At 40.4% G+C, this 20,160-nt stretch overlaps 1 protein-coding gene across 1 annotated transcript; it reads right to left on the bottom strand.

Annotated features, from left to right (window-relative positions):
- Positions 1 to 1,453: 1,453 nt before the first annotated feature.
- On the bottom strand, positions 1,454 to 19,924 carry LAPTM4A (lysosomal protein transmembrane 4 alpha). Its single transcript, XM_045369731.2, has 7 exons — positions 19,681 to 19,924; positions 9,670 to 9,790; positions 6,328 to 6,404; positions 6,105 to 6,227; positions 3,784 to 3,879; positions 3,133 to 3,231; positions 1,454 to 2,081 (listed from the first exon to the last, which is right to left on the bottom strand). Exons 1-7 carry the CDS (start codon positions 19,789 to 19,791, stop codon positions 2,007 to 2,009), a joined length of 702 nt encoding a protein of 233 aa, XP_045225666.1. The 5' UTR covers positions 19,792 to 19,924; the 3' UTR covers positions 1,454 to 2,006.
- Between the last annotated feature and the right edge of the window lie 236 nt (positions 19,925 to 20,160).

Here is a 20,160-nt window from a genome sequence, read left to right as displayed (position 1 = left end):
CAAGATTGTGCCACTGCACTCAAGCCTAGGTGACAGAGAGAAAGACCATCTCAAAAAAAAAACAAAAAACAAAACAAAAAAACCAACATTGGTAAAGGATATGAACAGACACTTCTCAAAAGACATATACACAGTCAATAAGTAAATGAAAAAACGTTCAACATCACTCATCATTAGAGAAATGCTAATAAACAGAGAAATGCATCTCACCCCAGGCAGAATGGCTATGATTAAAAAGTAAAAAGAAACAGATGCTGGCAAGGTTGCAGAGAAAAGAGAACACTTATACACTGTTGGTGGGAATGTAAATTAGTCCCACCACTGTGTAAAGCAGCATAGGGATTTCTCAAACTTAAAACATTTTACCATTCAACCCAGCAATCCTATTACCAGGTATATACCTAAAGGAATATAAATCATACTCCCATAAAGACACATGCATACATATGTTCATCACAGCACTATTCACAATAGCAAAGGCATGGAATCAACCTAAATACCCATCAACAGTGGACTGGATAATGAAAATCTGGTACATATATACTATGGAATACTACAGTCATAAAAAAGAACAAGATCATGTCCTTTGCAGGAGCATGGATGGAGCTGGAGACTATTATCCTAGGCAATATACAGGTACAGAAATCCAAAAACTCACTTATAAGTGGGAGTTAAACATTAAGTACACCATGGACACAAAGGCAGCAGCAAAAGATACCAGGGCCTAAGAGTAGAGGGTGAGAATCAAAAAACTAGCTATCAGGTACTGTGCTCACAACCTGGATGACAAAACATTGACAAAACCCCTGCAATACACAATTTACCCATGTTACAAACCTGCACATGTACTCTCTGAACCTAGAAAGTTGGAAAGAAAAAAAAATAAGACATTAAAAAAAAAGACTGTTACAGCTATCATTTTTCAAACCACCCATATTAATTTCTGTCCTGTGATTCAAGAAATATCTTCACCACAAATTTAAATAGTTTAACGGATTAAGAAAATGATTTCTAATTAAATGTGTATCATTGTACAGTTGTCCCTTGGTATCTATGGGGGATTGGTTCCAGGTTCTCCCCCCAGATAGCCAATTCCACAGTTGCTCAAGTCCCTTATAATAAAATGGTATAGTATTTGCATATGACTCATGCGTATCCTCCCGTATTTCTAAAATGATCTCTAAATTACTTATAATATTTAATACCATGTAATTAGAGAACAATGACAAGAATAAAAAGTCTGTACAGGTTCAGTACAGACCCAACTATCCATTTTTTCCCCCAAATATTTTCAATCCAGTCAATTGACTTCATGGATATAGAACCCATGAATACGAACGGCCAACTGTATTCTCAAAGTTAACAAAAAACCCTGGCACTCTGAATACACTGTAATGGAAAATGTCAAGGGTTTATCTAAAAAAAAGTTAACATTAAAAAAATGACAACCCTAAGTATTTAAAGAGATTTATTAAATCATCTTATCACAAAGATGGAAACATACAAATTAGAAACATGCAACCATCATCTTCCACAGTCAAGTCAAAATGTCAAATATTTTCTTGTTTCGGCAGATGAAAAATTCAGATCTTATACCCAACTACTTATTCACCCTGAATATTTAAGTCAGTCTTCCTGAAAATACCCAGGGTAGCAAATAACAAAATGCAAACTATTATATAAAGAAAGTGCAGTTAAAAAGGAAACTATGTGGCAAGTACCCCCTCTTTCCCTTCCCACCCCCAATTAAAGGCAAACAATGGCACTTTGCTCTTGCTTAACCTAGATTGTCTTCCAAAACTATTAAAATGTAAAAGACTTAACAAAAAAACAAAAAGACGTTTAATACATGTCGAAAAAGCTCCTTAGTGTTTGAAAATAAATGCTTAAACAAAAGACAACATATTTTATATCAAACAAGTTTGAAGAGCCCTGAATTGCAGCATTCTGTAAAATAAACAAGACAAAAAGCTGGTATAGGATTTATTGTCAAAGGCAGAATTTCTTCAGGCAGGTAAGTAAGGAGGTGGTGGCTCTTTTTCAGGCATTTTCACGGCCATTTCATAGGTTGGCAAAACGTACTAAAGAGAGGAAAAAAAATGGTATCAGATTTAATTCTCCTTTAAAATTCTTTCTAAGATAATTCAGCTTGCAGACTTTATGCCCTAATTAGGGTTACACAAAACCATAAAGAGCTGAAAAAACTGTTAGCTAAAATGTTCCCGAGTAGATGCGTGAATAAGCTGGAATTTTACCAAGATTACGAGCGAAGGGGAGGTTGGGGAGAGGGAGGTGGGGAGAGGGAGGTGAGGAGAGAGAATTCTGCTTCCGGACAAGGATTCCTAGACAGGCAGGCAGTGGGTGTCACTGCTCTGCCTTCGTTCTAGTGTGACTGATAAAGTGCCAGTGCCAATTACAGTTTAGGTGTTGAGGAGTTGGGTTAAACCATGCAATAGGAAACCTCCAATAAGATGCTAGCTCCTGGATCCTGACTTTCATCACAATCAGCTTGTAGTCAGAAGATCATGAACTCATATCATGTCTTTGAGGGTAACAGGCACAACTAGGCAGTGGAGGAGTGGCATTCCAATCTAAGTGACTCCAAGTGTGACAGCCTGGCCCTAGATGGGCCACATATATTTTATATGCTGAAAACCTGGGAAGGTAGTACAGCAGCAATTAGAGGGCTGTGAAAGGTAGGCTTCCCCAAAAGACCCATGAAACCACTGTATTCATCTCCCCAGACAGGTCAACTCCCCCTTTGGATCATATGGATATTTTTTGAAAACAACAGAAGTTTCAGTCAACGGGACTCCCCATCCTTAGAAGCCCCAGGCTACATGGGCCTAACACAGTTGTTTCCTGCCTTGTCTCCCCCACAAACACAACACTCATGAGGACCTCTAATGAATAAACCTAACAGCCAAACTGGATGAGACAAGCGACCCATGTACTCAGGATTCCAAGTGGAAAATGTTGAATCCTGTGGATTTTAAGCTGTTCATAAAAGTACCCAGGGTTCATGCCCAAACCACAGGTTACAGCATGAAAGAGAAAGTCAAGCTCCAGGTTCTTCTCTTGGAACAGTCAATAGTGACTGGTGACCTTTTACTCTATCCAACAGTAGCTAACCTGAGGAGGTGCTTCAAAGGCAGGATACACAGCAATCTCTGGCACATTTCGGTTGTTGATGTATTTATAGCAGTTCCAAACACAGTTGATTAGATAAGCCTGGAAGAATAAAAACAAAGTTGACATCTGCTAGAAACTCAACAAACTACCTGCTCCAAAATGCCGGTGACTTAGAATGCTTTCCCCACACGTCCTCAGTGTATAAGGGAACTGACCTCTGTGTGGACCCAGCATAGGCCAGGCCCTTTCCCTACTTGCTCTCATTTAAATGTCACAAGTTTCATCGCCAACATTTCAGAGAGAAACCAGAGATGGAGTTTCAGTGCAGGTCAGCCAACCCACTGTGCTGCAGAAGAAATTCTGGGTTTCTGAACCTTGGGAATTTTAGAAGATTTTCAATACAAATCGTGAACCCCTTTCAAAAACATAAACAGTAGGTCCTTTCACTTAGAGAAGGATCCTGACAGTTACAACCACTCCTTGGAAACAAGACAGAAAACATTCCCTAGAAGCTATCTGCTAGTGTGCCAGAATAAACACTGTCCCCACAAATCCTCCATCTCCTGTGACTTGAAAGGTGATAGGTGACAAAAAGGTTTAGATTCACGGTGTCAGTCTCAGTCACCCCTAAAGATTGAGTCAGCAACGTACCTTAAAAATGATGAATAAGGCAAAGAACACCAGAACAATGAACAGGAGGCAGCTGGAGTCCAAGGCCAGGAGGTCATCTTTGTAGGGAAAATCAGGCTATTAAAAAAACACACACACATTTACAAGTCAGCCATTGCATTAGCACTTGCTGATAACCTGAAGAGCATCTGAAGAATACAAAGGCACCAAAGTCAAAAGTGATATTTTAACAAAAATGTATAAGCAGAATTTAATCCAAAGTGCTCTTAAGCCTTACACCATTAATGCATGCTAACAATCACTTACAGTACATTTGTTTGATAACCCACAATACTCCGAAAAGTCTAAATTTAGATCATTTTCTGTTTACTTTTCACTATTTTCCATCTTTCTGACCTTTGGAAAAACACTATCACCTATATGGCACTGGAGATCTGTCCCTGTGTCACTTGCATCATTAACTCAGGAGATGCTCAGGTCTACGTAAGTTCTACAGATAAACTACATCATTTTAACGCTATAAGGGGAAAATTATTTTTCTAAATGTCAATCATTTGTCTCAACTCTCATCAGACAGGGGCAAAAAATACATCCACTGGTTACAATGCCAGGCAAGACATAAGTTTTACTCTTGTTCTACTGAAAAGCACCAGCTATATTCACTTAAATACTTATTCAGCCCTGACTGTGTACAAGGCAATGAGCTAAGTTCAGGGAGAAAGGCATTATAAAAGAATTATTTCAGATTTAAAAGCTAGCCAACAGAGGAAATACCTTCCAGTCTGAGGCACTAAGTGAACAAAACAGAGGAGAGAAAACACCAGGGTCTGTAAAAGGAATAATAAATTTTTATGTTCTTTTCTATAAAGCTAATTTAATTTTTTAAAGTTATGCTTGTTTTTAATGGAAATGTCAACACGAAGGCCTAAATAATTACATTTAAAAAGCAACATAAACAGAAATCCCAGAGGACTGAAAAAAATAGAAAAAAAATTAAAAAGAACCCACCACTCCCCAAACCATAGCCAGGTTGTCTCCTTGGGGGAAAAAGCTGTTTTTTTGATCTTCATCTACAAACAAAAAGAAAAACACAGAAGGTGGCAGCTCATGAGAGAATGCTATGCTAAGGGTTTTATTCAGAAGGCAGGGAAGCACCACTTGAAATTTCTCCACCAGAGATAACATGAGCAGAGAGCCACACAGAAGCCGCTGACTGTGGCTGACCAGGCCAACAGGCCCTGCCCCCGGCCACTCTCTCCAGCCTTCCCACCCTTCCTCTGTGTGCCAGCCACCATGGCCAGCTTCTAGTGCCCTCACTATGCTGCTTCTTGCCTCAATGTCTCTTTTATCTGGAACATTGTCTTCTATACTTTCTCTATCTTAATTCCCATTCAAACTCCTGAGTACAATTCAAATCTCACTTCCCAACCCAGGTTTAGTACCCATGTGATATCCACTCCCATAGTAACCTACAATGGTATATCAGTAACTGTCAACTTCCTAATTCCTTTACCAGGAAATAAACTCCACTGATGCATCACTATGACCTAGCAGAGCACCTTGCACGTAAGAGGAACCAGCTAATGTTTTCTGAATAAATGAATGATGAATTTGGTGGTGTGGAAAATGGGCTAGGCAGGAAATCTGATAGTGGGAAGAAAAGTTCTGAAAGCACTTTGGAAATGAACTGAGGATGACCCTGCCAATTTTCATCTACCTGGATCCCGTATCTCCTTCTGACCACCTCCATGAAGCCCTCCTTGTCCACTCAGTCCAGAGTTTTCTCTGCCCCCTCCATGTGACATTAATCAAAGTTCCTTATTTGCTGCTGCTGTGACAGCTCACGTTTGTTATCACAGGTAACATCTTCATGTATCTGGACTCCCCAGATATTACGGTTTGCTCACTAAAGATGAGGCAGTTATCTTTATATCCACACCATTCACCAACAGTGCCTAGCAAAGGGCTAAAAACATAATAGGCACTGGAATACTTGCTACAGATGTCTGTAAAGACAAAAAGCTAGTCACTTCAAGAGTGCCATACAGAGTCAAATTATTGTACCTTTGGACATTCAAAAACAAAAGCTGAACTACTAGTTCCACAATATCCATTTCTAGGAATTCTTAATACTGAATTATCCAAATGTATGGTAAGAAATTACTCCATTTTCATCTTGCTAGTTTTGTCACAGTAGCTAAGAGAGCAGAAATAACTATTTTAAGACACTTTTAAAATCAAGTGGAGTAGTTAAAAATAATATCAAAAGGCTGATTCAGAATTTAAATGTAAACATTTTACTCAAAATGAAAAAAATAAGTTTAATGAGCATACACACTTACTAATTGATCCAGATATTCTTTGATTCTTGGCAAATAGGTGAGAGAACTAATAGCAACCAGGCAACTGAGGACAAAGTCAAAAAGCCGGTAACAGAAGAATGGAATCAGCCAACCCACTTGATACTGGAGAAAAAAATAACAACCACAACATTGTATCACATATAGGAAATTACTAAGCTCCCCTAAGATCAAACTCTGAAAGCTGAAAATACAGTATACTTACAGAAATTGCTCCATAAACCAGCATTGAACTGATTATAAACATAAGAACAGAGACGGCAAAAAGAACACAGGCATTATCTAAGAAAACAAAAACAAAAATCTAATTAAGCTACTTACACAACAAAAAGAACAAAACTTCACTTAAAGCTAGCTTTAAAATATTAAATTTAAATATTTTCAAAACTGGCTATAAAAAGATCTAAGGCCAAGAGGGTAAAAGAAAAAAAATCAAAGACTCAGCATGAAGTAATGAACCTTGAGACACTCACACAAAGCACTTATTTGTTAAATCGCTACAACAACTCACTGACATGGGTTTAGGATGGCACATGAACCACATTCTCTGCTAGAGAAACAAGTCCCTGTGCCCTCATGGGCCCAGGAGTCTGAAGATGTGCAAACATCATTATAATCCAATGTGTCAAGTGCTAAAACAGAGGCAGAAACAATATGCTTCGCCTGAAGCATCAGGAAAAAATACGAAGAAATGACACAAGATGGGTCTTATGAGGTGAGTAGGGTTTAGCTGGAAGGAATGGCTGGCAATTGCTTAAAAGACAGATGTATTAAACTCAGAATGCTACCTACATTACCTCTTGCCCTAGATAAATATTACCTGAAATTCAAAGTTCTCCATTAATCTCGCTTCCCCACCCAACCTCCCAAACACTAAAATTCATTGCTTCCTGCACCCTGGTAACTATGTTACACACACTACTTTCTTCTTTGTTCCAACTCTCCATTAATCCATGCTCACTAATTTTTTCACAAAACAGCTAAGTAATCTCAAGCAATTCTAAACTGTGCCTGACTGACTTACTGAGTTTCTCAGCACAAATCTGTAGTTCATTCTGTGACTCTGGACAGTTTTTTTGTTTTGTTTTGTTTTGTTTTTTTTGAGACAGAGTCTCACTCTGTCGTCCAGGCTGGAGTGCAGTGGTGCGATCTCGGCTCACTGCAACCTCTGCCTCTCAGGTTCATGCAATTCTCTTGCCTCAGCCTCCCGAGTAGCTGGAGTTACAGGCAAGCACCACCACATTCAGCTAACTTTTGCATTTCTAGTAGAGACGAGGTTTCACCATGTTGGCCAGGCTGGTATAAACTCCTGACCTCAGGTGATCCGTCTGGGCAGAGATTAAGAAACTGGGGGGGATGGGCATGGCAACCCACACCTGTAATCTCAGTACTCTGGGAGGCTAAAGTGGGAAAATCACTTGAGGCCAGGAATTCAAGACCAGCCTGGGCAATATAATATAGCAAGACCCTATATGTACAAAAGATGTTTTAAAAATTAAAAAAAAAAAAAAAAAAACTGAGGGCACTAATAATGATGAATGACTAGAACAACTGCTGAATATTCCCTATTGGGTAAATGTATATATAACCTTTTTTTTTTTTTTTTTCCTTTGAGACAGTCTCACTCTGTCACCCAGGCTGGAGTGCAGTGGCACAATCTCGGCTCACTGCAACCTCTACCCCTGGGGTTCAAGCTATTCTCTTGCCTCAGCCTCCAGAGTAGCTGGGATTGCAGGCCTGCGCCACACACCCAGCTAATTTTTATATTTTTAATAGAGATGGGGTTTCACCATGTTAGCCAGGCTGGTCTCAAACTCCTGACCTCAAGTGATTCACCTGCCTCGGCCTCCCAAAGTGATGGGATTACAGGCGTGAGCCATATGCCCAGCATTTATATATAATCTTATCACTGGGCAATCATCAGTATTTGGCACTAAACTAGGAATAGTCCTCTTTACTTTTTTCTTAGAAGATACAGGATAAATGTTAAGAATTTAAAGGACTTCCCTGCTACGACATGCAAACTTTCACTCAGAAGAATTCAGGTAAAAAAAAAAATATGAAATTAAACAGGTCTTATCAAATTTGAAAGCAAAATTTGTAATTCAAATAATCGGCTTTCAAGAGTCTGCTATGGGCTGGGCACAGTGGCTCATGCCTATAATCTCAGCACTTTGGGAGGCTGAGGTGGGAGGGTCACTTGAAGCCGGGAGTTCAACACCAGCCCGGTAAAAGACAGGGAGAACCCATCTCCACAAAAATTTAGCTACTCAGGCAGTGAGGTGGTAGGACCACTTGAGCTCAGGAATTCTGGGTTACAGTGAGCTATTACTGCATCACTGCACTCCAGTTGGGGCAACAAAGTAAGAACTTTTCTCTAAAAAATTTTTTTAAACAAATAAGTAATATGTGATTTTTAAAATGAAGGGCACTGGCCAGGCACAGTGGCTTACACCTGTAATCCCAGCACTCTGGGAGGCTGAGGCGGGTGGATCACCTGAGGCTGGGAGTTCTAGACCAACCTGACCAACATGGAGAAACTACTAAAAATACAAAAAATTAGCTGGATGTGGTGACACGTGCCTGTAATCCCAGCTACTCGGGAGGCTGAGGCAGGAGAATCGCTTGAACCCGGGAGGCAGAGGTTGCAGTGAGCCAAGATCGCACCACTGCACTCCAGCCTGGGCAACAAGAGCAAAACTCTGTCTCAAAAAAAAGAAGGGCATTTATCCCATTCATGAGGGTAGAGCCCTCATGGCCTAATCACCACCCAAGGGTCCTACCTCTTAGTATCATCACCTCGGAAGTTAAGCTCCAACATATGAATTTTGGAGGGACACATATATTCTAATCATAGAGCTTTCTTCTCCTTTCTATTAGTAGCTACATTTTTAAAAAGTCCTATGAAGCCTGCATATTTTGATTTCAAGGTACATTTTACACATTTCTCAAAAACCTAATAGTCCATTACAGCTTCTGGCTAGAAATGCTCTATTGTAATCCTCACTGAGCATCTCTGAAAAACCCATCAAAATACTTTCTTGTCAGCAAGAATGACTTAAATATAATTTAACTTGTTACCCTTATTATATAACCATTTTAACTTTCTGAAATGTAACTTAAGCATAATCTCATCAATCTTCTAAATAACTAGTGTGTGTGTGGAGAGAGAGACATGTGCCAAATAACATTTTGGTCCACAATGGACTGTATGATGATGGTTCCATAACACTGTAATAGTGTATTTACAGTATTACTATGTTTTTCTATCTTTAGATACACACTTATTTGCCACTGTATGACAAGTGCCTACAGTATTCAGTACAGTAACCTGCTGCACAGGTTTTAGCCTAGGAGCTTCTACCACATAGCCTAGGTGTACAGTAGGCTATGCTATCTAGGTTTGTGTAAGTACACCCTATGACGTTCACACAACAATATCACCCAGTGACATTTCTCAGAATGTGTCCCCATCATTAAACAACACATGACTGTATATAAAAATTAGCAGGGGAGTTTTTTTTTTTTTTTTCAATTAAACACATACCAGCCATTCTCTCAGATGAATAGTAATTACCGATGACTTCATACTGAATGTTGACAGCTGGCATGGAGTTTGGATGAGTCACTTCCACAGTCAGCAAAATTGCCATCAATAGGTTTACTACCTGGAAAAGGTAACATTCTATCAGTTACATTAATTACCATTATGACACAAACTTAGCACAATCTCAGCACAATCTCTCATATTTAAGATTGTCTTACTTGAAGTAACACAGATATGAAACAGTGGAAGACTAGCTGTGAGATAAAACAATACACAATTACCACTATGAGACTAACTTAAAAATAAATATTTTATAAAGTATAAATAATATTAACCATTTCAGAGATAAGATGTATAACCAATACACTAGAATAAAATTACACAAAAATTAAAACTAAAGAATCATTACAAATGGTTCATGTTCAAAGCTACCTATTTATTCATATACCAATCTCAGAATTTCTGGGTTTGAAGAAGTTACTATTCATCTGTTATATTTATTCATCAGATGCCCAAAACTCCTACACAGCATCTCTCATCTGGTGACAGACAACTCACTATTTCTTCTTGAGCTAGACTCAAATGCTTAAGAGACTTACCAACATTCTGAAAGTCACTTAACTCATCTACTGGTCTTAATTCTTTTTTTTTTTTTTGGTGATATGGAGTCTCACTCTGTTGTCCAGGCTGGAGTGCAGTGGTACAATCTCAGCTCACCGAAGCCTTCCCTTCCTAGGCTCATGTGATCCTCCCACCTCAGCCACCCAGTAGCTGGGATTACAGGTGCCCACTACCATACCCAGGTGATTTTTGTATTTTTAGTAGAGACAGGGTTTCACTACGTTGGCCAGGCTGGTCTCTAATTTCTGACCTCAAGTGATACACCCAGCCCCAGCCTCCCAAAGTGCTGGTATTACAGGCATGAGCCACCACACCCGGCCTTAAATCTACTTTTTGAGATAACGTGCTCTCCCTTCTAAATAAGTGCTCCAATACCTGAAAACAGCCTCCAAATACTGTGTTTTCTAGAACAGACATTCAGATCTTTAAGCCATTCCTCTGACTAGCATGTTTCCTAGCTACCTATTTCCCTTTTGTCTTCCTCTTTACATATGCTCCAGTTTGATGGACATATATTAAAATGAGGTAAGGTCAGCCTGGTCAGAACACAAAGAGATCTCAGTTCTCATACGCTGGCTAACAAATTTCAATTAATGCAACCTGAAGTTGTACTGAGGTTTTTTGTTTTTGCTAGAAACAAGGTCTCACCATATTGCCTAGGCTAGTCTTGAACTCTTGGCCTCAAGTGATCCTCCTGCTTTAGCCTCCCAACATGCTAGGATTACAGGCATGAGCCACCACACCCAGCCTGCACTGGCTTTATAAATTTTCTGAATATCACATGAATATCACTCCCTAAAACACCAAGTTCTTTTTCACACGATTGTGCTAAGCTACCACCTGTACCTGTACAGTTGGATTCAGAGGCTCAAGCATAGGCCTTAATATACCTGTAATTGAGTTTCATCTTACTACATTCTTGCCTATGAAGATTTTCTGGATGTAGATTCTGACACACTAGATTTACTGCCTGTCTCGACTTCCTGAATTTAGGATCAGCATGTAATCAGTATCTCTAAGTCACTAACAAAAGACAACAGGGCTGAGGACAAAGCTGCAAGAGGCTGCCCCTTCCCATTAACCAGCAACTTCTGAATAAAATTGTTTAGCTATTCAGAGGAACATCCTGCTGAAATTCCATCATATCTGATGAATCTTCCTAGTCTCCCAGGGCTGTAAATCCATTTCAAAAGGAAATGAGTTGTGCCTATAGTTGTTGGCCAATCCCTGCAGTATCCCAGGAGGCTTCACTGCATTTAAGTACTCAGAAAGAGTACTGTTAATGACTCAAGATAGAAATCTCATGTAGGATTGGAGTTAGGTTCCTTACCTAACATAGTGAAGTTCACAGAATTTGCCCTCCTTCCCTTTGTGAAAATGTGAACATCTGGAATTTTCAAGGGCTATTAAGTTCCTATCAGTAGTATTTTATTTTTATTTAGTTCGTTTTTGAGATGGAGTCTCGCTGTCGCCCAGGCTGGAGCGCAGTGGCGTGATCTCGGTTCACTGCAGCCTCTACCTCCTGGGTTCAAGTGATTCTCCTACCTCAGCCTCCCAAGTAGCTGGGACTTTTTTTTTTTTTTTTTTTGAGACTGAGCCTCACTCTGTCGCCCAGGCTGGAGTGCAGTGGTGCAATCTCAGCTCACTGCAGCTTCCATCTCTTGGGTTCAAGCGATTCTCACACCTCAGCCTCCCGAGTAGCTGGGACTACAGGCACGCGCCATCAAGCCTGGCTAATTTTTGTATTTTTAGTAGAGGTGGGGTTTCACCATGTTGGCCAGGCTAGTCTCAAACTCCTGACCTCAAGTGATCCACCAGCCTCGGCCTCCCAAAGTGCTGGGATTACAGTGTGAGCCACTGTGTCGGCCAGCTATCAAGAGTATTTTAAACAAACTATTATATACTTCTCTCCTGTTTCACCTTGAATGATAAATACACAGGAAATGCATTTTCCTTTTATCAGCTGAAGTCATTTCACTAACATCCGCTAGATAAGCAGATCAAGTTTTATCTTTAGGGTAGGTGATCTAAACAATGCCACAATATCAAATTTGGAATCAACCAATATTTATTGAGAATATACTCTATGACATGTGTATTTACGTATATTACTTCACTTATTCCTCACAACAACCCATGAAGTAAGTATTACTAAAGCCCATGTGTAGATGGGGAAACTAAGATTCAGTAAAGCTATATAACTTGTGTTAAGCTTGCTGAGCTGACAGATGGGAGAATCAGGATACAAGTCTGTTTTTTAAGACATCTCCTTCTCAGCACTACATGATTATTAATAACCATTCCCCAGTAACTCCTGTTTTAAGGTGTTTCCCAAAGAAACCATTATCTAAAGCTATACAATGTTTAGACTTTACTCTCTCTGTTCAGCAGCATGCCTCTTTCCTTGCATTGTTCAGAGGCAAGGCAGGTTATCTTTCAGTTCTTGAGAGGACTTACCAGGAACAATCACTTTTGCAAGCTGGCTCTCCCCACCTGAAGGCTGATTTTTTTTGTTGCCCACATTTGCTGCAATGGGTTTTGGCCAGTGTGTGTGGTATATGAGTATGAGCTAATACAACTAGGTGAATTAATTACTGAACAATCAGATATATCTACTAAAACGCTGTACGTTCTGTGTACGGAAATCAGTTTGAAATCAATTAGGCAAACTCTTCTTTGCTAAACACAGTATAGTCACAGTGAAAAAGCTCTCTGCAGTACAGAAATTCCTTTGTCAAGAAAAGCATGCAAACTCAATTACTAAATGAAGGGAATGACATGTCAAAAAATATTTAGGAGTTCTATTTTCCCTTCTTAAATATTTTTATCACATGAAGGATTTCTAAAAATCTCACACCTATAGTCCCAGCTACTTGGGAGGCTGAGGTGGGAAGGATCGCCTGAGCTCTGGAAACCAGCCTGGGCAACAATAGCAAGACTGTCTCTTAAAAAACAAAAAAACTCTTCTCTTTTCTTCTCTTCCATGGATAAGTCACACACTCATCCACTATTATCTTCTTTTAGTACTAGAGACACTTCAAGTTTCATTTCACTGTGGGTCATACGACTGAATATTAAAAAAAAAAAAATCACAGGGCTAATCAAAAGGACCAAGAAATGGTGAAATAAATTTCAGAGCTACTTCAAAAAGTCTTTTTCAAACTTCTTTGAGTTAGTTACATTCCATTAGATCACGTCATTTCATTAGAACCCCAACTTAAATCTTAAAGTATTACACTGGAAAACCCATCCTTGTGACTTAAAAAAAATTTTTTTTGTAGAGACGGAGTCTCACTATGTTGTCCAGTCTGGTCTCGAACTCCTGGCCCCAAGTGATCCTAATGCACTGGCCTCCCAAAGTGCTAGGATGACAGGCATGAGCCACTGCTCCTGGCATCCTTTGATCTTAAAGATATTCACCAATGAACCTTGTGCTCCTATATAAGCCCTGGTAACTTACCTCTGATTAAAGTTGATATTTCTAAATTACATGTTTAGCTTTTTAAAAAATACATAAAATTAACTGTAGTCTTACAATATAAAATTTCTCTGAAAATATCCAACTATGTACTAACTATTACAAAAATTTATTCCTGATTCATTTCCTTTCACTGTATTCAGAAAAGAAAGTTAATAAAAATGTAATTTAAAAAGAATGATTAAGCTGGGGACAGTGGTGTGTGCCTGCAGTCCCAGCTGGTCAGGTGCCTGAGGTGGGAGGATCGCTTGAGCCCAGTTCAAGATTGCAGTGTGCTATAACCGTGCCACTGCACACCAGCACAGGCAACATAGCAAAACCCCATTAAAAAATAAAAAATAAAAAAAAAGAGAGATTAAATTAACTTCTAAACCTGGCAATATGGAGAGGTATAGAATACAGCAATATTTTAGCAGCATGGGCTGTGGATTCACCACTTAATGTGTTAACAGTACTGTGAATTTAACCAGTCAAACCAGGTGGTATGCATTTTTTTGAAAGCTTCCTGTACATCTTACATAAGTGTGTAAAACAAGAAATCTGTTAGATTTGACTTGTTAACAAAATAACTGTATCAGATCCATGGAAGCACAGGGTCTAGAGAGAGGAATTCTTTGTTTTCTTCTTTCACTGCCACACCTATTCCAGAAGATTCCTTGGAGACTTTAAAAAAAATCATTTTTCAGTTTTCCCACAGTAATTTGCCCAGAGCCAGTATCTACTGAGATAATAATTAAAACAGTACGTCTGGTTTAAGAAGGCATCCAGATAAGGGCTTCCCATGCAGAGAAAGCACCCACAGGAGGGTCAATCTACAGAACTAAGCAAAGTCTGTTATCTGATAAAGATCAAAAGTGACTATCTTTAAAACCTTTTTTAGCCATAAAAAAGGATAAGTTCATGTCCTTCGCAGGGACATGGATGAAGCTGGAAACCATCATTCTCAGCAAACTATCACAAGGACAGAAAACCAAACACCGCATGTTCTCACTCATAGGTGGGAACTGAAAAATGAGAACACTTGGATACAGGGTGGGGAACATCACACACCCACACGGGTGCCTGTACAGGGTGGGAGGGAGGGGGAGGGATAGCATTAGCAGAAATAACTAATGTAAATGACGAGCTGATGGGTGCAGCAAACCAACATGGTACATGTATACCTATGTAACAAACCTGCACGTTGTGCACATGTACCCTAGAACTTAAAAGTATAATTTAAAAAAAAAAAAAAGTTTTTTGCTGTTTACTGTTACATGCAGATACAACTGAGTATTCATAATATTTTTTGGAGGAGACAGTTCATTCAACAAATGTGTAATGAACACCTCAAATGTTTTAATTAATAAGTTAGCCACCACACACATTTTATTTTGAGACAGGGTCTCATTCTGTCACCCAGGATGGAGAGCAGTTAGTTTGATCTAGGATCACTGCAAACTCTGCCTCTCCGGCTCAAGTGATCCTCCCACTTCAGCCTCCCCAGTAGCTGGGACTACTATGTGTGTATCTATACATACACATACACACATACATATATACACATACACACACATATATATTTTGTATTATATATAATATATATATTATATATATTTTTGTTTTGTTTGGTAGAGAGGGGGTTTCATCATGTTGCTCACGCTGGTCTCGAACTCCTGGGCAATTCACCTGCCTCGGCCTCCCAAAATGCTGGCATTACAGGCGTGAGCCACTGCCCTTATAAAGTAAGACATCACCCTCTTCCCTCCAGGAGAACATCTTGCTGTAGAGAGAAAAATAAGAGAAAAGGACAATCCTACCAATGTGTACTGAGTACTATTTAATAAGTACATACAAGAAGTATCTAGAAACTTTTGCAGGTGCACCGTGGGAAAAACAGATCCCTCTGGCTAGGAAGTAAAGAAAGCTTGGCTGGGCACGGTAGCTCACGCCTGTAATCCCAGCACTTTGGGAGGCCGAAGCAGGTGGATCACGAGGTCAGGAGATCGAGGCCATCCTGGACAATATGGCGAAACTCCGTCTATACTAAAATACTAAAAATTAGTCAGGCATGGTGGTGGGTGCCTGTAGTCCCAGCTATTTGGGAGGCTGGGGCAGGGGAATCGCTTGAACCCGGGAGGCGGAGGTTGCAGTGAGCCGAGATTGCACCACTGCACTCTAGCTTGGCAACAGAGCAAGACTCCATCTCAAAAAAAAAAAAAAAAAAAAAAGCTTTACCATGAAAACATGTGAGCTAACCATTAAATTATCTGGACTTGGCAAAATGTGGTTAATGGTTGAAGTTGGGTGATGAATAAATGGGAGGTTTTCGTACTATTTCACTACTTTTGCATGTATGAAAATTTCCTTAACAAAATTTTTAGAAAGTGACTTGGGAGGACAGCAACATTTCAGGGAGAAGGAATAGCATACGCAAAGGTGGAGGCACAAAACTTCCTTTTTTTAAAGAAGGAAACTAACTGAAATATAAACAAGCTATGCTTACTTGAGGTCAGAGGTGAGGGCTGGAAAGGAATAGAACTTAAGGAAATCTGTTTTTACTTCTCTCCCAAACACAGAACTTCAAACTGCTTATGGTTGAGACATTCATGAAAAATTAGCCATATATTAAGTCTAAGAGATAAAATTATTACAAATGCTCAAAATGTAGTCTTGTAGTACACACCATTAACCACAAAGTGTATCTACTACAGCACACTTTCAAGTCCATTTTCAATTATTCAATAAACATTTGAGCGTATACCTCATAAGAAACTTGTTTAAAATCAACTGGCTTCAAATTCTTCAATAAATGATAGAGAAAACAATTTCAGGAATGCCAGAATTTAAACATGAGCTTATTCTGAAATTTCCTGTTACTTCACCAGGTACACTTCTTTTCTATCTAAAATGCCAAAGGCTAACACTTCAGGGCTGGTACCTCCCTCGTTCTGGCTTTCTCTGTGTCCCACAGCCCTATTTTCCATACAATGAATACTTTAGTATATAGTGTTACAATACTTTAACACTAGACCAGTAGAAGCCGTGGCTAGAAAGCAATGAGACTGTTATCAGATACAGTCACTCAGAGCGAGGGAGAGGGGCACCCCCAAGTTCCAAATGACACAGGGGGAATCAGCATCTCAGAAGTCCAGCCCAGGTAATGTAAAAAGAAACATGAATATTCTCCCATGCAGACTGCGAATTATTGCCTCACCAGGAATCAAGGAAGAGAGTACCTCGACAAGGTAGGTAGGGAGAGAAGTGACATTTAATACTCAGTCATCCCCATATTGTTTCTCTTAGTAAAGTAGCTTCTGAGAACAAAATGCACTACTTGGACAGGCCCTCTTTGCTTCGAAGTATTATACTACATTTTGGCCGAAGTGGTCTTGTATCATAAGTGTTACATGTCTCCCCAAGTTGGCAGAGACTCTACATTGCTATGGTATTGAAGCTACACTTTTGAAAGTCATCAACAAAACTATAATAAACAAAACTAATGGCCTTTGTCCAGTACTTATTCTGATTAGAATCTGATATTACTGATCATGTTGCCCTTTTCCTCATCACTGTACCATACGTTTTTCATATCTGTGCTTCAAGTTTTTTGTGATACCATAAACATCTTAAGGGCAGATGCTGTGTTAGACAAGAAACATTTGAGAGTCTAGCGCTTGGCAGGTAATAGGAAAACAAAAGGCAAATGACACTGGCCCCTGTCATTTATTCCTTTTATATGTCCACCAAAGCCTTTTACACTGCAGGTGTCAGTAAATCTCTTAACCAATTTAAGACAGGTTAAATGATTTAAGTAGTTTACAATAAAATGTTTTACACTAATCTGAGAAGTCTATGCAAAGAACAGCTATGGCATCTTTTTAAAATTGTGAAACTAAAGCATGGTCTTCAGAGATATGTGAACCCTTCTCATAACAAGGGCTTACAGTAGAGAACAGATGTAAACTCCTCACTCCCTACTTTGAAAGAATAAACGCCCCTACTGAAGTTTTTCTCTCTGCATTTTGAGTTTCCTGTTTGTAGTTCCCACTTTATCCTGCTATTCTATTCATTTTCCAGCTGAACCCACAGCATCAAAACATCTGCCTGAGAAAAAACTGAAAAGAAATACAGCCAATTACATTCGGATGGTTGAAATAGAAATGGTGGTATTCTCTTCTTGAGGAGTTAGGAATCCTTTTTTCTGTGAGTGGAGGGAAGGATCTGACAAGAAACAGGAAGACTAAGACTGCAGGCGAGAGAGCCAGGCCGATGGATTCTCTTAGTTAAATAGGAAAGAAAGTCATCTTCTGGGGGCGAGGAAGACGGAATTGAGTAAGAGGCTTGAGGATCCTCAAGGTATGAATTATTCATTTAGGGAAATAGAAGGCAGAGCTAAGGACAAACAAAAGAAATTAGACCCAGCCCCTCAGCAAAATGGAGACGATATAAAAGGAAGTTGGAAACATAATGCAGCTGATGGTCATTAACTATATTCAGTTAAAGTTGTTTAGTATCGTTTAGTATTCCAAATCAGTTAAAATACAGAACGAAAGAGTCTCTGAGAGAAAATGTGATATAGTTCTATCAATAAAGCGGTATTTCTGAATATAAAAGTATAGGAAACATGAACATAAACTCAGCACAAGCAAACCTACACATTCGTGTTGTTTTTTAAACGTACATCAGAAACAAGACGGTAAAAAACAACAGGGCAGGTAGGAGTCAAGTGGAGTCAGGTGGTCCTCCGGAGGTGGGCCATGAAACAGTATCTGCCTCATTTAAGATGATTCTCATCTGGCGTTTTTCCAAATGCTTACTAATGATTTCAAGACAATGAGTGGGGAGAAGCAGCAAGTACAGAGAAAACAGATTGTGTCTGGGATAACTCTTCTCCTCTTTTACAGTTAAGTATCAAAAACTGCACAGTATCACCAACGTCACCCACACAACCACATTCACAAAGTCATTAAAGAAAGTGGCCAAGTCGACCATGTAGGAAGTTTGTCACAGTCTCGGACAAGTCATAATAACCTAAAACTACCTAAACTGAATCCCATATTTGGAAGTCACGGAGAGGTTAGGTTTAACGTGCATGGATACTATAAATGGTGAATTAAAAAAGAAAAATCACAAACGTATTACTAGTGAATCACCAGGCAACAACAGTGTCAACTTGGTTAGGGCAAAATCACACGTATCTTGGAACCCAGGAAATATCAGAATAGGTGGCCAAGATGGAGAGGGCTCTCAATAAAGGTCTGTAAAAACAGCGGATCGGCTACGAAAAGCATCTACTGCGCAGGGAGGAGGCTGCACCAGGACAAAAGCTGGTCAGGCGTCCACTCAGGCATAAGCTATCGCCCCCAAGCGATTCTGGAGACGCAAGAGAGGCGCTGAAACAAAACAAAACAAAGTCCAAAAAACACGGACAACGGGGTTACCGCTGGATCTTTCGCTTTCCCAACGGGAAGACCAATGTCGAAACTAGGCTGCATTTATCAAGGTCCGCTCCTAATTATTTCATTAGGGGAAAAAATTCCAGGGAGCACTGGATAGTAGCAAAGGAGGGGCTGCCTTTCAGATCGCAGAAATACAACAAGAGCCAAAACAGAGGAATTCCCACCAAATCCTAGCATCCTCGTCCCTTCGCCTGCAACGCCTCTACTCTCTCAAGCCCGCTTTTCTCCTCAGATTCTTGCCAAAGAACAATCTCCCCATGCTTACCACCGCCCCCCGCCCCCCACTCCGATTCCTGCACAAGGTTAATTTCCCAAAGTCCCTGGATTTCATGCTGAGTTGGCGCGCCCTAAAAAGCTGCGTCCCTCCAAGTCCCCGCCCCACCCAACACCCCGTTTCCAGTCCCACCCCCTCCGCACCAGGCCCCGCTCCCCAGGCCCCCCAGACATGCGCGCCACGCCCGCCCGCCGTACCATGTACCAGGTCCCCAGGATGATTGTCCCAGTGCGGACATGGCAACAGCCGCAGCACCGGGTGCTGTAGAACCGGTCACTGCGGCTCCGTTTAAAAGTCATGGACACCATCGTAACAGGCGGGCCTCTTTCTTGGCCGGGCCCCTGACAAACGTTCTCCACCCGCAGGCAAACTCAAACGGCTCTTTCACGGCCTCCAAAACCCAACGACGCGTCTTCAGGCCAGCCCCCGGCTCAGGCCCCTGCCAGTTTTTTCGCGCCTGCGCACTGAGCGCAGCGACTTCGGCTTACCCACCCCTCTTCCTCCACACAGGCCAATGGGGAGCGGAAGGCTGGATGGGCCGGACTTCTGATTGGAAAAACTTAGAGATTGACAAGACCTCACGCCCAATTAGAAGTGCAACTCGCCTCAGCGAGTCTCCGCCTGTTACGTGAGGGCAAGGGCTGGCTCTTGGGCCTAGGATAGATGCGGATAGGTAT

The sequence above is a fragment of the Macaca fascicularis genome, chromosome 13, assembly GCF_037993035.2.
Source record: "Macaca fascicularis isolate 582-1 chromosome 13, T2T-MFA8v1.1".
Lineage (NCBI taxonomy): Eukaryota > Metazoa > Chordata > Mammalia > Primates > Cercopithecidae > Macaca > Macaca fascicularis.
Note: the sequence above shows the minus strand (reverse complement) of the source record. Positions and strands in the feature narration are given on the sequence as shown.